Source organism: Ptychodera flava, chromosome 22 (assembly GCF_041260155.1).
Source record: "Ptychodera flava strain L36383 chromosome 22, AS_Pfla_20210202, whole genome shotgun sequence".
Taxonomy (NCBI): domain Eukaryota; kingdom Metazoa; phylum Hemichordata; class Enteropneusta; family Ptychoderidae; genus Ptychodera; species Ptychodera flava.
The window spans coordinates 31,739,087-31,753,599 of record NC_091949.1 but is presented as its reverse complement, the minus strand read 5'-3'; the positions used below and the strand labels follow the sequence as shown (position 1 = coordinate 31,753,599).

At 36.2% G+C, this 14,513-nt stretch overlaps 1 protein-coding gene across 1 annotated transcript in view; it reads left to right on the top strand.

Moving 5' to 3' along the window:
- Nucleotides 1-2,544: 2,544 nt before the first annotated feature.
- The window catches only part of LOC139122338 (cysteine-rich protein 2-like), a 35,036-nt gene continuing 23,067 nt past the window's right edge, over nucleotides 2,545-14,513 (top strand). The window contains exon 1 of the mRNA XM_070687733.1: nucleotides 2,545-2,710. Coding sequence (XP_070543834.1) covers nucleotides 2,671-2,710 — 40 coding nt within the window. The 5' untranslated portion in view covers nucleotides 2,545-2,670. The remainder of the gene's footprint in view (nucleotides 2,711-14,513) is intronic.

Here is a 14,513-nt window from a genome sequence, read left to right as displayed (position 1 = left end):
TCCTGGCTAATGCCGTATTGCACAGTGACCTACCAAAAATTTGTTCCAAAACTACAAGACGTATATGAATTAGATGCTACTCAAAATTGACAATACCGGAAGGTTAAAATATTCCATCAAATAAATGTTTTAATCTCTGAAATTTTGGGTGCGATAATTGCAAATTGGTTAAAAAATAAATATTTCCATTTGGTCACATATTTTTTCTTTAGTCTTTACTATTCAAAGTTTTACTTATGTATCATTTACAATAAGAGTGTGAAAATTTAGAAAATCAAGCATGGTGACCCTATCTTTTTTCTTTAATATTGATTATTCTCATATGCCAGAATTCACATTTCTATGTTTCTTCCATGTGTTGCGCGCGCTCTCTGGCCTGATCTTGTGTACAAGTGAGTTTCACTCTCATGAGTGTCATTGACCAAAACTCCTCTTCAACTACCATGTACATCAGAGTCAGAGCTGTCTCTGTCTCTGTTCAGGTATGCAGTGACAGTGACACTGCAGTAGCAGGGTAGTATCTGATAGTGACACTACCCATAGGCGGTAGCTGTATTAACTTTGATAATTTTTGACAATATTTTTGTTCAGCTTATACAACTGCGTTCTTGTTTTACTTCCTACAGCATTTCGAATTGTCCAGTATTCAGCTTGCTATCACGGCCTGTGTATTTGTACCATGCATTGGTATCACTGACAACTGACTGTCAGTCTGGACTCCAATTAAATCACCACCTAATACATATCTATATACACAGGCTTTGTCAACAAACTATTGTGTGTTTGAGCATGCTTGAGGGAGATAGCAAGAAACTGTATTTGTTATATTGCATAGAAATATATTAGAAATCATTAACAGTTGCAGCTTCTGCCCTGTTACTAGGCTCAAGTTTGTTTCTTACGACAAATTAGAGTTTAGATTTTTCAAGATAAAAGTCATGAAATGTGACAAAATGATTCTAGATTTTGTTAAATTATTACTAACATTACAACATTTTGATGACATAAAAAATGGTATTCATTTTTTATTGAATTACCTACAAAAACTTGGAATTGGAAAATGTCAAACTCAAAAGGGACCCAAAAATTTAAAGTCCCCCCCCCTACAGGTAGAGCAAAATTTTCAAGTCCCCCCCTCCACTACCCCCAAAATTTTCGAATCCCCCCCCTGAATTCCTCCAGCCCCCCTAACCATTTTTTGTGAACGCAGCCTAATGCATTCAAAAAATGAATAAATTTAAACTTGCCCTAGGAATATGGCTCTACAAACTGCACTGGCAAGCTTAGTGTCGAGCATCTGTGAGCGGAACTGCGCAAAATCATCAGGCTTATTTTCCCTAATAAATATGCGGCTAGATGATAATTTGAGGGTGACTTGAAAAAAATGTTGACCATATAGATGAGGGGACTTGAACATTTTCTGAGGGTATTGAGAAGGGATGAAAAAGGATTCAATCGCGGTTCCTCCAGCCACCCCCAACCCCCAAATTATTTGTGAACGCAGTTTTACGCGATGGCACTTCTCACGTAAAATTAAATCAAGACAAATTTTGCTGAAATGTATTTATTTTATTACGCCATCATTAATCCCACTGACTTTAGGCAAGTCTAGCGGCTCTGCTACGCGTGGTCAGAGCACTATGTAATGACAGGTCGTATAAGCCACGGTCCCTCTTAGAAGGGACCGTGTTGCGCCGACCACACTGACCACACACCTCCTTAGCTGCGGGTCCATAGCTGTTGAATTTTCGGACGGGATTTCTGCCTTTTACCGCCAAAGTACTGACGGTGATCCTTGACCCGAGCGCGTTCGATTGACGGCACTAGCACACAGACGTTCTGTTTTGAGGGTAGTTTGTAGGCCTATTAAATAGTCACGGTGTAGTTTCTGCTACGTTCCGACGTTCTCTTCCGTAGTGAGGCTACGAACGTCGGAACGTAGTAGCAGAAACTACACTTTTACAAACTACCCACAAAACAGAACGCCTGTGCACTGGCACCACTGCGATATCACAGCTACCATGTATAATGATCAACATTTTCTGTGAAATTCCAATCCATCTGTAGGTCTAACCACCGTAGTCTAATCAAATAAATTAATAGGTTCACAGTCGGCTCCTTAAAGGCATGGGGATGTACACGCACCCATGTTCAAGGGAAGCCCAACACGTGGCAATTAGTATTTTATTTTTTCGAAAATCCTCGACCCCAGATATCAAATGGTTGACCCGTAGTAATATATGTAGCCTAAAGATATGGTTCACACAGACACAGCTCTGCCCATGAAATTAAATTTTGGCGCGAAAAAGTCATGCTATGTGTGATGCTTTACTTTTCCAGTTTCCATCCTGATGCAGTTCGACAAGTGACAATCACAAGTCGAATATTCTGCACTGTTGCAGCAGAGATTGCCATGCATCGCCAGTCAGATGACGTCAGCACTCCTATGAGTAGAGTAGTATTTGTTCCATGTAAATATGGCTAATTACTGCTGATACAGTATCAATTCGGATTTTAGTGCCGTGTGCAAACTCAGAAGCTTTTGTTTACCTGAGCTGTCAAATATTGCATGACTGTGAAGTGTTCACACGCCGAACAGAGCTGAGCGTGACCCTCGCGTGTTTGCCGTCAATCTACCGCTCAGAACAGTATCTTGTGGAAACTCTCAAGATGTCTACATGCCCACGCTGCGAAAAACCAGTTTACTTCGGTAAGTTTTCATGGAATCATTGAGAGATTGACTTTCGTTTGACCGCGAGATGGGAGATACGCGATACGTGATCTGGCATACACAACGAGCGAACTGCAGCGCAGCGGAGAGTATATAGATATTAGCGCGAAGTTGACCATTGTACCAAATTACTACGCCTGTTGTCCACAGTTTACACATTCGTGTGAATGGCGTTTGCAATATTTGTATCAGAAGGCTGCAAACTCTCTAGTCGCATGTCATAGTCGATTGTTGTATTTTCTGGGTGTTTATCATATTGATTTTTCTCCCAAACCTGATTTAACAGAAGTCTCATGCCGGTCGATAAAGCGCAGTTTCCCATGACCCGCATTTTAGCGTTGACCCGTTCAGAATGTAAACAATGAATGAACCAAGTGTGAGTTTTCAAAGCAAGTTAGATCAGGGACGAGACTTGTTCTTTCTGATATTGGATAAACTGCATGAATCATGAATGTACTTCAAATGTTGATAGTATTTCGTAATACATTTGTAGTAGATGATATCACAGAGGTAGAACTGCGCTTTACGCAACGATATCTGCATCACAAAGTATGCAGTTTCAACACTCGACTATGACATGCGACTAGAGAGTTTGCAGCCTTCTGACTATGACATGCGACTAGAGAGTTTGCAGCCTTCTGATACAAATATTGCAAAAATTAATATCAGCAGTGATAATAACGTCTATGCAGCCGGTTTATACTGGGCGCCTTGATATGATAAAATCACCACTGTATCAAGAATTTGAACAACTCATTCATTATTTTCTAAATGTTTTGCATGATGTAGCCAAGTTACTTCGCTCAGGCGGTTACTTTTAAGAAAAAAAAACCTTATATATTATGGTGGAATCCACTGAGAAGAGCCCTAAGAGGTCCCTGGAAGTAAATTAAGATTTACACAATGCAATGTCATGTACGGGGACCGCCTTTTTCACACACATTTTAATCTTTTAAAAGTGTTTATCATTCGCGAAATTCGTTTCGAATGCATGCAATTTGAAAACAAATGAAAGGTTGTGATAAAGCTTAGACAGAAATTCCCGTTCACTTCATCGGATGCAGATATTTTTTTGGATGGTACGGTGATAACATTGACAGGATTATCGGCAAAACAGACATGTGCCAATATTGCATTGTGTTTCAATAATATAGTGCTCCCTAGTTTGTCCAAATACTGGAGAGAGAGCAAAGTTGCCTGCAGTGGCAATCGGAGGCCATAAACACTCAGTTTTAAGTACAACAAAGGTAAAGAAAAGATTTGTCATATATTTTGTATATTTCACTCTTTTTTCCACACAGGGCCGTCCTATACATTCACAAGCTTTAATGCTGCTGAATTTGAGGGGCCTTATCAGCTTCCCATATTATACGAACATCATTTCATTAACATCCATCAAACCAAATAGCTCATAGTTTAAATGACAATCAACAGCAGACAAAGGTGGATAGGGTAAACTGGGAGGTGGGAGGGGGCGGGGAGGTAAGGCTGGGAGGGAAGGACAGAGATCAACAATGGACGATTTATTGCATTAGTAGGTCATGTGGAATTAGAAGGAAAATAAGGTAATGAGAAAGTATTGGTGTGGTTTATGTAGCAACATGTAGCTTCTGAGCATTACCATACAAACTGATATATGGAAGGTGTACTGATAATATCAGTGCTCCATTGGTGCCAACTTCTAGTTCCCCAAAACAATCCCTTTATTGCAAAGCTGATTTGTTTATTGTATAGTTTCCGATGTCGTTTTGACACACACAAAATATATCTTAAAGATCTGATTCTTCAAGCTAAAGAAGGTACTACAATGTGTGTATTTTGAATGCAAGGCATTAACCCTTTGAGTGCTGCAATTTTTCCCTCCAAAATTTTTAGTGCAACATTTTACCAATTTTTATGTATTTTTCTGTAATTTTTTTTATAATTTTGAACCAAATGGACATAACATTCCTTCAGCAACAGTTTTTTATCAAAATTTTTGCAAAAATTTGAAAAAATTGACTGCGGTACATTTTTACAGGCGACAAAAATTGACTTTGGCACTCAAAGGGTTAAAACACCATATAAGGTAAAGGGAGTTAATTCAGCCTTAATTAAAGTGACATCATTTCTTTGAAATGATAATGTAGATATCTTATTTTGATGCAGTTTGACCCTGAAATTATTGGTGAAGTGTGCAATTTTGAGGAAAGCAGTATGTTTTCAAGGTACACACCTAAGAATCCAACGTCATGACCTGGTTTTTAGAGGATGAGCTCCGACATTGTGTATTTACTAATTCTTACTATTCTAAGGAGTCCACAAAAAGGAAGGCACCACTACACCATATGCCCATTGCTTTTTACAACTGTACTCACTGACTCAGATTACAAGAATATGACTGATGGATGTTGAGTCTTCAACTTTAAATTCAGTGCAACACTAAATTGCAATCTTCTCAAAAAATATTGTAAGTTTTTGATGAATTTAACAAGATCCATTCATTAGTCAAATGTAGACCAAGGCTTGGTATTTATTACAATGCTCTGTTTAAAAGATACTGTGAAAAAGCCATGTTACTTTGAGAGGAAAGAGGAATTTACATTTGTACTAATTTGTATCCCTGTACCCTCTTAAATCCCAGCTTGAAAAGGTCAGGGAATGAGATTTCCCAACATGTCAGAAGATGAGGTGTTTGAAATTATTATTTATTATATAAATATTATTATATAAATATGTTGCTAGATTTTGGATTTAATCTGAACAGGGGTTTAAACGCCCGTTTTTAAACGTTACATGTCTGAATTAGAGTTGAAGTAGAACAAGTACAATATATATATTCAAATAAAACTTTCATGTGCATACGTACTTACCCAAGTATTGAAGTAATTTTTAGTGTTTGTATGATCCTCAAGTTAAAGTGGCTCAAAAGACACCCACATTTTATCATGAATGCTGCATTCTCAGTGTTTTGTATACTTTTCCAGCATATATAGGGACTGTGCAAAGACCAAAAATTTCTATTGACACACATTAATCACTCTGACTGGGCACAACAAACACAAATACCAGTAAAAGGCTTACGTAAATCTTCAAAGCCATAGACTTTATGTAACCCTTATTACATGTTATGCGTAGTACTAACAAAAGCACTAACAGAAATGAATAACCTGTGGTCCTGAAATATTAATCCTCCTCTTTTTGTATGCAAAATCCAAACATATTGCTCATTTCTTTAAACTTAGAATGCACCTCTTGGATACATATTCGGATTCTCAAACTTTTTCTATACTTTTTTGTCAACCATTTGTGAGGGCTCATTTTTGAAGATCATGGATTTAATTAAGTTTACAAATTGGCTTATATTGTGAAAATTTTATTTTTCCCCTTAGAGGAATGGTGCCCATTTTGAATTTCAAGTGTTGGTAAATATAGGGGAATTATTTCTCTGGTACGAAACTTTCACATGTCTCCAGATTTTTATTCCTAATTTCAAAAGGGTATGGTTGATCATGAAAGTTTTCTGTGGAAAGTTTCAGCAAAAAGGTTAAGCCTTTAACTTTCAAGGCACGTACTACCATAAAACATTTATTTATTGTTGAAACAGGTTCATGCTTTTTGTATGCATTTTACATACAAGAAGGGCTAATATGACTGCCACTGACTTTTAAGTGAGACAACTTTAGCATATCTTTACTGAGGATATTTGCCATAATCAGATTGGTCAATGATTCAGAAATGATCGGTACATGGCATTTTTAACAATTATGTAAATATATGTGTCTCTCAGTTGTACAAGCACAGTGAATTGGGCAACATGGGCTAGTTTGCTGACCAAAACTTGGTGGGAAAATGTCATTCTGACAGCAGGGTATGATAGGACTGTATAGAAACATTCAGTAAATGTAAACTTGATGATCAAACTTTGCACTCATCTGGAATCGGGGCTGGTGTTACGCTTTCAGCCATGGAAATCTGGGCCAACTCGGATTTCTCCTCGTTTCCGATCGGGACAAAATTGTTCTGATGTCAGGCTGATGCTTCATAGCATTCAGATTGCTTTTATATTATAATCACTGATGGTTTAGCGGCAACGCAACTTTTTATGTGAATGAGGTATATATTGACTGTTGCATATTATATGCAACAGTCATTACCTACACATGATATTATCTCCAGTAATTCCACAAAAATTTTAACACACAAAATATTGTGGTTTAATGTTTGAAATATTCTTTGGCAGAAAATTAGCGATTACCAAAACTGCAAAAGTTCCAAAAACAGGTATCAGTGGCCTGAATTTGAAACTGCTTTACTTTTATGAATTGTCTCAATTCTAGATTATTATTTATGCAAAAGACTAGATCAGCTTGTCTGATTTTATCATAATTGCTTTAATTTTTACCTTTCCAATGCCATCTGGTGGCAGATGTGAATGACTTTCATGAAAAAATTGATTGAAAATTATTTTTCTGGGATCTTCAGTATCTACAGAACATTACACTATAGTGTAACCTTTTTAACTGCTGCACTGTTTCATGTGTAGCGATTGGTGCAAACAATTTAACTTATTCCATCATATTAGGAACATGGCGACGATAGCGAATGAAGAAATCATAATTAAAACAGAAACCAGAGAGGATATCATCATAAAATTAAAATATAAATGTTATATTAAGACAAGCTGTTGACAGTGTTATGGCTGTACGATTTCCTACTGGATGATTTCCTTTGAGAGTTATGGTGTGAATTAAGATACTCTAATTGCAAAACATGATTAATTTACATACTAGCTACAAAGGAAGTTGATTGCCTGATGGAGTTGGACCGAAAATCTGTCATGACTTTGCGAAGACTCTGTATATTGAGAAATCATAGACTAACTCAAAAAAAAAGAAAAAAAAAATATGTATCTTGTGCACACACAGGAAAACCAAAAAAGTGATAGTATTCTAAGTGAAGACACAGAACAGCCAATTCAGACTGTGAATTGTAAATTTGCATAGTATAAACACCAAAGGAAGCCACTAGTGGTTTGGTCTTCATGAATTTTTGTATATGATTATCTCTTAATGTATAGACTAATGACCAGCATGTTCTGCTGTACTTTTATAACATTTTAACAACTTTATTGTAACAGCAAGCAATCTCAAATAAACACCATGGATGCTGAAGCAACTCTCTGCTCTGTGCCCATTCCCGACTATTTTGAAATTTGAAAAAGATCATTTTGTTTATCGTAGCTTTTCCAGGCTGCTTATTTTGCATATGACAATGATGAATTAATAATATTAATAATAATACACTAACAATGGATAGTCATAGTCACACTTGAATTGGTAAAGTGATAACTTATTTCTAGATAAGATTTTCTGCCACACATGGTATCACAGAAAATGATGAAACGAAACAAAAAGAGAAACTAAAATATACCGATATTAAATGCCAGTATTACATGTATGATGTAATTTCTTTCATTAGAGAAGTGAACTGTTAATTGAACAGATCAATGGAAGCTATAACTCAGCAGAGGCTGATTTTGATTATGCAAATAATTGATGTTATATTTACACAATAATATTGGTATTTTCCTGTCAGTGCAAAATTTCAACAGAAATATGAGCTGTACTTGAAAATATGGCATCAGAAAGGATCATAATTATGATGAAATAGTGAGAAGTATTTTGGTCAACTTAAAAGCAACAGACAGTGAGATAATTGTCGCAAATCAAAGACCTTTATTGACATATTCATCAAAGAAAAGACAACAAATACATGTACATCAAAATGTTTACTAAATAACTGCATGCTGGTATGTACATGTACTCTATGTATGGTTATCTTCTCAGAAACACTTAGTGTGTGATTATTAGACAGTCTTATTACAGACATCTTTTTATTTAGCACAGTACCACAGTCCTATTAGGGGCAACATCAAAAGTTCAATGTTTGATAAAACGACTATGTGGTTTCTTTAAGTTTTGCTTCCTCCCCAATAAACTTTATTGTTGAATGTTGATTCAATAACTCAGAATTGGGAAATTGCAATATTCACATGAAAAAAAACACTTATTTCTGTATCAGAAAGACAATTGTGGTAAAGTTAAACACACAGAAACAAAATTTCTCCTTCAAACAATAAAGTAACTCGCTATGCCATGGACTATTACTGTATTTACTGACCACAAAGTATACCTCATGGTAACCCGTTGAGTGCCAAAGTCAATTTTTACTACCTTTATAAAATGTAACCCAGACAGTTTTTTTACAGAATTTTTCCAAATTTTTAATCAAAGAGTGCAAAGAATGAACATTTTGCCTGTCGCATTTTGATTGGTCGAGCTGAACCACGTGACTGACCACAAATACACAGTAATGGTTTGTTTACATGCCTGTGAATATGAATAATAAGATTAATAATTCAAAGTATCATAATTTTACAGCTGAATCTTAAATCATAATCAATTACAAAATAAAATGGAGCACTTATGGGCCAAGTTGAGATACTTTTTTCTGAAAACATCTCTGGATTTGCCAATATTTTACAGTGCGCATGACAGTACGTTGCGTATTGCTCAGTTCTGGGGCCCAGTTGTCGTTCACTTGGGAAATTTTCCCAAATTTTGACGGTTTTCTTGGGTTCGTTGATAGTATAATGGAAATAACAGGCTCCGCCATTAACGTCTATTATGGGCGCGGGCGAGAGGAAAGCCAAATTAACGGGCTCGGCAAGCCTCGCCCATTAATTTTTGACTATCCTCTCGCCCTTACCCATAAATAAATGTGAATGGTCAGCGCGTCGCCCGTTATTTCTATAGTATTGTCCATTTGGTCCAAAATTGTCAAAAAATTACACAAAATTCATAAAAAATTGGTAAAATTTGCACAAAAGTTTTGGCGGGAAAATGTACAGCACTCAGTCAAAGGGTTATTGCTGAAACTAGCTTGTAACTCATACAAGTATGAAACTTAAAATTCCGTCTTTACTAGAGCATGTACTATTGCTTCCAACCACGCAGGAGTTCCCTAGTTGTAAACTGATACTATTTTGTTCCAGGATGTGAACTTTTGTTGACTTTGCTGTCAACAATTTTTGTAAAATTTATGGTTTTCTGTAGTTCATTGTGCAACTTCCTCAAAAGACTTCCTCAGGGGCCGTGGATAATTAAAATACATGCACGGCAAACGCAACGTCTACATTTAGGGGGAGGGGGTTTTGCTGTATTGCGATTACCATGCGCAAAAATCCCACTACATGTTTTTATATCGTAACATCTCAGTCGGTTTACTGTACCTCAAAACAAATACGCAACGTATATAAATGTATTGTTTGGCGTGTACCGGACCTGTGTGGCGCTACCGCTACACCCCTGGCATACTTTTGACATACATGTGATTCAGTGAAAAATAATGTAACAATCATTTATTTGGATACACTGTTTCAATTGATTTCATTGTGACATGGTGGAGTTGGTGCTGAATAAAGATTGATTAAGAGGGGGTATCCCAGTGGTGATGGGAGGATACATGTATTGTGTGATGTGTGATTTGGCCCAGCAGTTCTGTCTGTTGCTTCTCCGCTTGCTGACTGGATGCCGTATGTTGTGAGTTCGAACCCGATTGAAAACACCGTATATTCATTACCGATTTTGGGTATGAGAATGAGGCTGGGTTGGGGTTTTGCACTTCCAAACTTTCATTCAGGAGGATGGGGAGGGAGGGGGGGGCGGCAAGCGTACTTACATGTATAGTTGTGTTTACTGTGCACACGCTTTAATTATCCACGGCCCCTTACATGTGCCAGAGCTGTGATATTATGTTATGGTTCCGTATGCTTATTGCGATCTTATTAAGATATATTCAAACTCAAACATCAATTGATGACAAAATGACTTTGTAAAGGAAGAATTTTGATCAGACTTGAGAAAAATCCCTTTAATTGTTATTTTTTACTGATTGTTTTACCATATTTTGAGTAGAATGGGCTCTTTCACATTGATTCAAAATTCTAAAATTGATGACAAAATTGTCTATTTCATGATAATTTGTTAGAATACACCATAAAAGTAAATGGTCGCTTTTTCAAAAACTTCATGGTGTTATAAATATTTATCGGAAAGATTGCTGTTCATAAATTTGAATGTGTACTTTTTGATAGCAATTTACATTCACTGTGGTATTATATATCCAGTTCAGAAAAGGTTATTGACATATTGTACAGCATATCACCCTCTCATTCTGGACTATCAGAACACTACTTTCTGTTCACAATAGCCCATATCGAGAATGCAGGACCACTTTACGACACTTTCACAATCAATTTCTTGACCAATATGCTATATGAATCCTATAGTTAGTTGACCGAATCAATAAAAACCGCTATTAGCCTGTCGGATAAAAATAGAAGAAATACGATAAACAATGTTCACCAGTTTCAAATCAAAATGAACAAAAGGGGAATTCATTGCCTTGAGCATATTTACATTTTGTGGAAAATGCTCATAAAATGCAGTTGAAGAGACAGAATTTCTCTGTGTTTCCTCATAATCAATCAATCTGATAACATAACAACTTTATGATTCCAATAATTGAGAGAACCAACTGAAATCTGCGTTCAAACTGCCATTACAGTAATAGAGGGCCAGTAGCTGTAACTGTTGATGATTTTTTCATTGCCTGTTTTTAGTGTCAACTAGAGTTTCTTGTTTTACACATACTTCCCAAAGCATGATGAAACACGGTACACCCACTATTCAGCTTGACTACACAGTGTCCGTACATCTAAAATGCATTCATTCCGGGATAAATTCTTGTCCAAGCCAAAATTTTCTTGTCAACAATACAGTCTACACATGTACAGGCTGAGTTGACAAGCTGAATACTGTGTATCTCAACATGCCTTGGGGAGCGGAACAAGAAACTAGTTCAAAAATAGTACAAAAATCACTTAATGTTACACCTACTTGTTCCACTTCCAAAATCGCATTCTGCACTCGGACATTGGCGCCGCGCATCGCCCTCCGCTTCACGTCGGGCGATACGCTGCGCCAATGTCCTCGTGCATCCTTTGCGGTATTTTCGTAATAACCTTATTATTATACATCTTACATTCCTGATCGGGGCATCAAAATGTCGTCGTAGTGACCGTTTTCGTGCAATGTCAACAATTTTTCTTCCGATTTTATCGCGCCAGTGTGGAACGCTACCTCGGACGCGCTTCTGCAAGTTTTGGAGTGTGTGCACTACACACGTACGTACGTACAGAGCGCGTGCGAGACTTGTTCTGGCACTTGTCCAAGGGGTCCCTTGAAACCGTTCTACAGTGAACGCGCAGATTCAGCCGCAGGGAATGGGGCGCCTTGAAACCGTACGTGTTCTGTACGGCTTTTTTAGCGCACGCTAAATTCTATTGTTCTCGATGGTAGATGTATAATAATGTCTGATACTGTTGTTGACAACTGAATGAAGTCCGGACTAGATTTGTTTGTCAACAATACCCAATATGGTAAAGAAGACAGAAAGTGTTTGCAAGGCTGATTTGTTGTATTTCCAACTTTACAGAGAAGGGAACAAAAGAAAAAAATTATCAAAAGTTACAGCTACGGTCTCTTCTACAGACAACTAGAATATTTAGGTGCTGATGACAAGAATAAAAAAACAAAAAATTACAGATGTTTGCAGGGGAAACAATTTGGAAAATGTTTTTTTTTTTCAAATTTTTTCAGAAAATTTCCATATCTAGAGTAAGTTATTACTGACTGTACATTTGAAGGTTACTTGAAATTTGGTCCTCTTTACATAAAAGTGTGTAGATCTGTCTGTCTGGATTGTTAGCAATTTCCACCTTACTTTTCCTGTTTCCCATACTTGCAGTCATGATTTAAAATTTATGACCATCCTGATTTCAATGAAAGCCCTAGCCTAATAGTTAATGACTGGATAAATTTTTAATTGCCAGTATTGCAGTGAAGTAGAATAAAGCATAGCAATGCCTGACTGTCAAAATATGAAGCAGCATTTAGATGAGCAAAATCAAACGTTATCTTTTTTCCAAATGTTTAGTTTACAGTATGTTTCAATATTTTGGTACGTGCACATAGCACAATGTATTTTGCTCATGATCACTTCTCTGTCAAGATTCATTCAATTTTCATTAATATTTTTTGATCCAAGACTAAAATATTGCTTGGGTTCACCTTTTAGCATGACAAGCTGAAGTAAATTGGTTGAGAACGAAGTGTTAATTCATACAAAGTTATGCAAATCATCTGATTTATTGTCTTCGAGTCATTTTTCTTCCATTTTCAATATTTCAAAAACGTTTAACTCCACTCTGGCTGCCTCAAATTTTGTAAATTTTCACATTATGTTCCTTTAATACTATATAACAAATGACAATTTTGTTTGGCTGTGATGTTCTTACATCTTGAAAAAAGTCATTTCATTTTGCTTATCATGATTTTAACCACTATTTTGAATACCAGTCTTCCAACCTCTGCCCTTACGAATGATAAGAAATAAAGCAAAACAAATTTGTCTTTTTTCTACATCCACTTTAGTTTCTCATGAGATATTAAATTTCAGAAAATAATGTCAACTTTGTAACTCAAATTGATTTTATTATTTATACCAAAATTCAGGTTTTCTACCCCAAATATATACATCCCTTTCATTCTTTGAGTAAACGATTGCTACCATACTAAACGTTAGATTCTCTGCTTTTTAAAAATATATGTTTGAGCGAGTTTTCATGTCATCTTTGATAAGAAATACTGCTTTGAAAAAAGGTATTTTGGTTATCAGTGTAACGTATGCCACATTAAAACAGCAGAAGTGAAACAAGTCAATGAAAGCTTTTTCCGCCGTCATTCAATTTTGCCACTCAACCTAAACATTTTAAAGGTAGTTCACGCCTGGAAAGTGAAAGACTTTAACTTTTGCTCCAACTTTCCTGAATGAAACTTCAACCATTCTCTTAACAAATCAAGAATAAAAATCAGGGGTCACTGGGCAAAGTTTGGTGAGAAAGAAATTACCTAATATTTACCAATATTTGAAATTCAAAATGGCTGTCAACCTTTTGTTTATGCTATGTTAACTCTATGGGGAAAATAGCTAATTTTTCAATTTTTGAAAAATTAAGATGGTGAACATTTTTCTTACTCTAAGAGCTTTGAAATGGGCTCCTAAAAATGGTAGATCAGAAAAGAATTGTCAAAGTTTGAGAGTCCAAATACATGTATCTGTCCTAGAAGTACAATATTCTTCCTCAACAAATGTCAGATTCCTATTTCACCCTCTCATCATCATGGTTTTTGCCAAAACCCATTGTTTTCATGGTGATTATGGACCTGTTTACAGGCACTCTGGGGTGAACAGAGTAATACACCACACGTAAAGTCTCTTTATCAAAGTCATAGCTCTAGTTGACCCATTGACAATAATCAATTAATAGCTATTGTTTTGGAATCAATCAAACTGGGATATGACGTAACCTGCATTGAAGTAATCAAATTATTATGAGGGATGCACAGATTAAAAGGGCGTAAGATTTCCATCACAGAAATATTTACATTAAATTACAGTCAGTAAAAACTGAAGAACATTCAACCAAATATACATGTAGTGTTGCCTTATATCGATATGCACATTCTGCAAAATATTATCATTTGACCAAGAGAAAGATTCATGCACCTCATTTCTTTCATCCTGAAGAAGTGACATAAAAAGTTCAATGTCCCCCTAATAGTTGAAATTATTTTTTTTATATGCGCTCATAATCCATATTTCTTAAGCATCATGG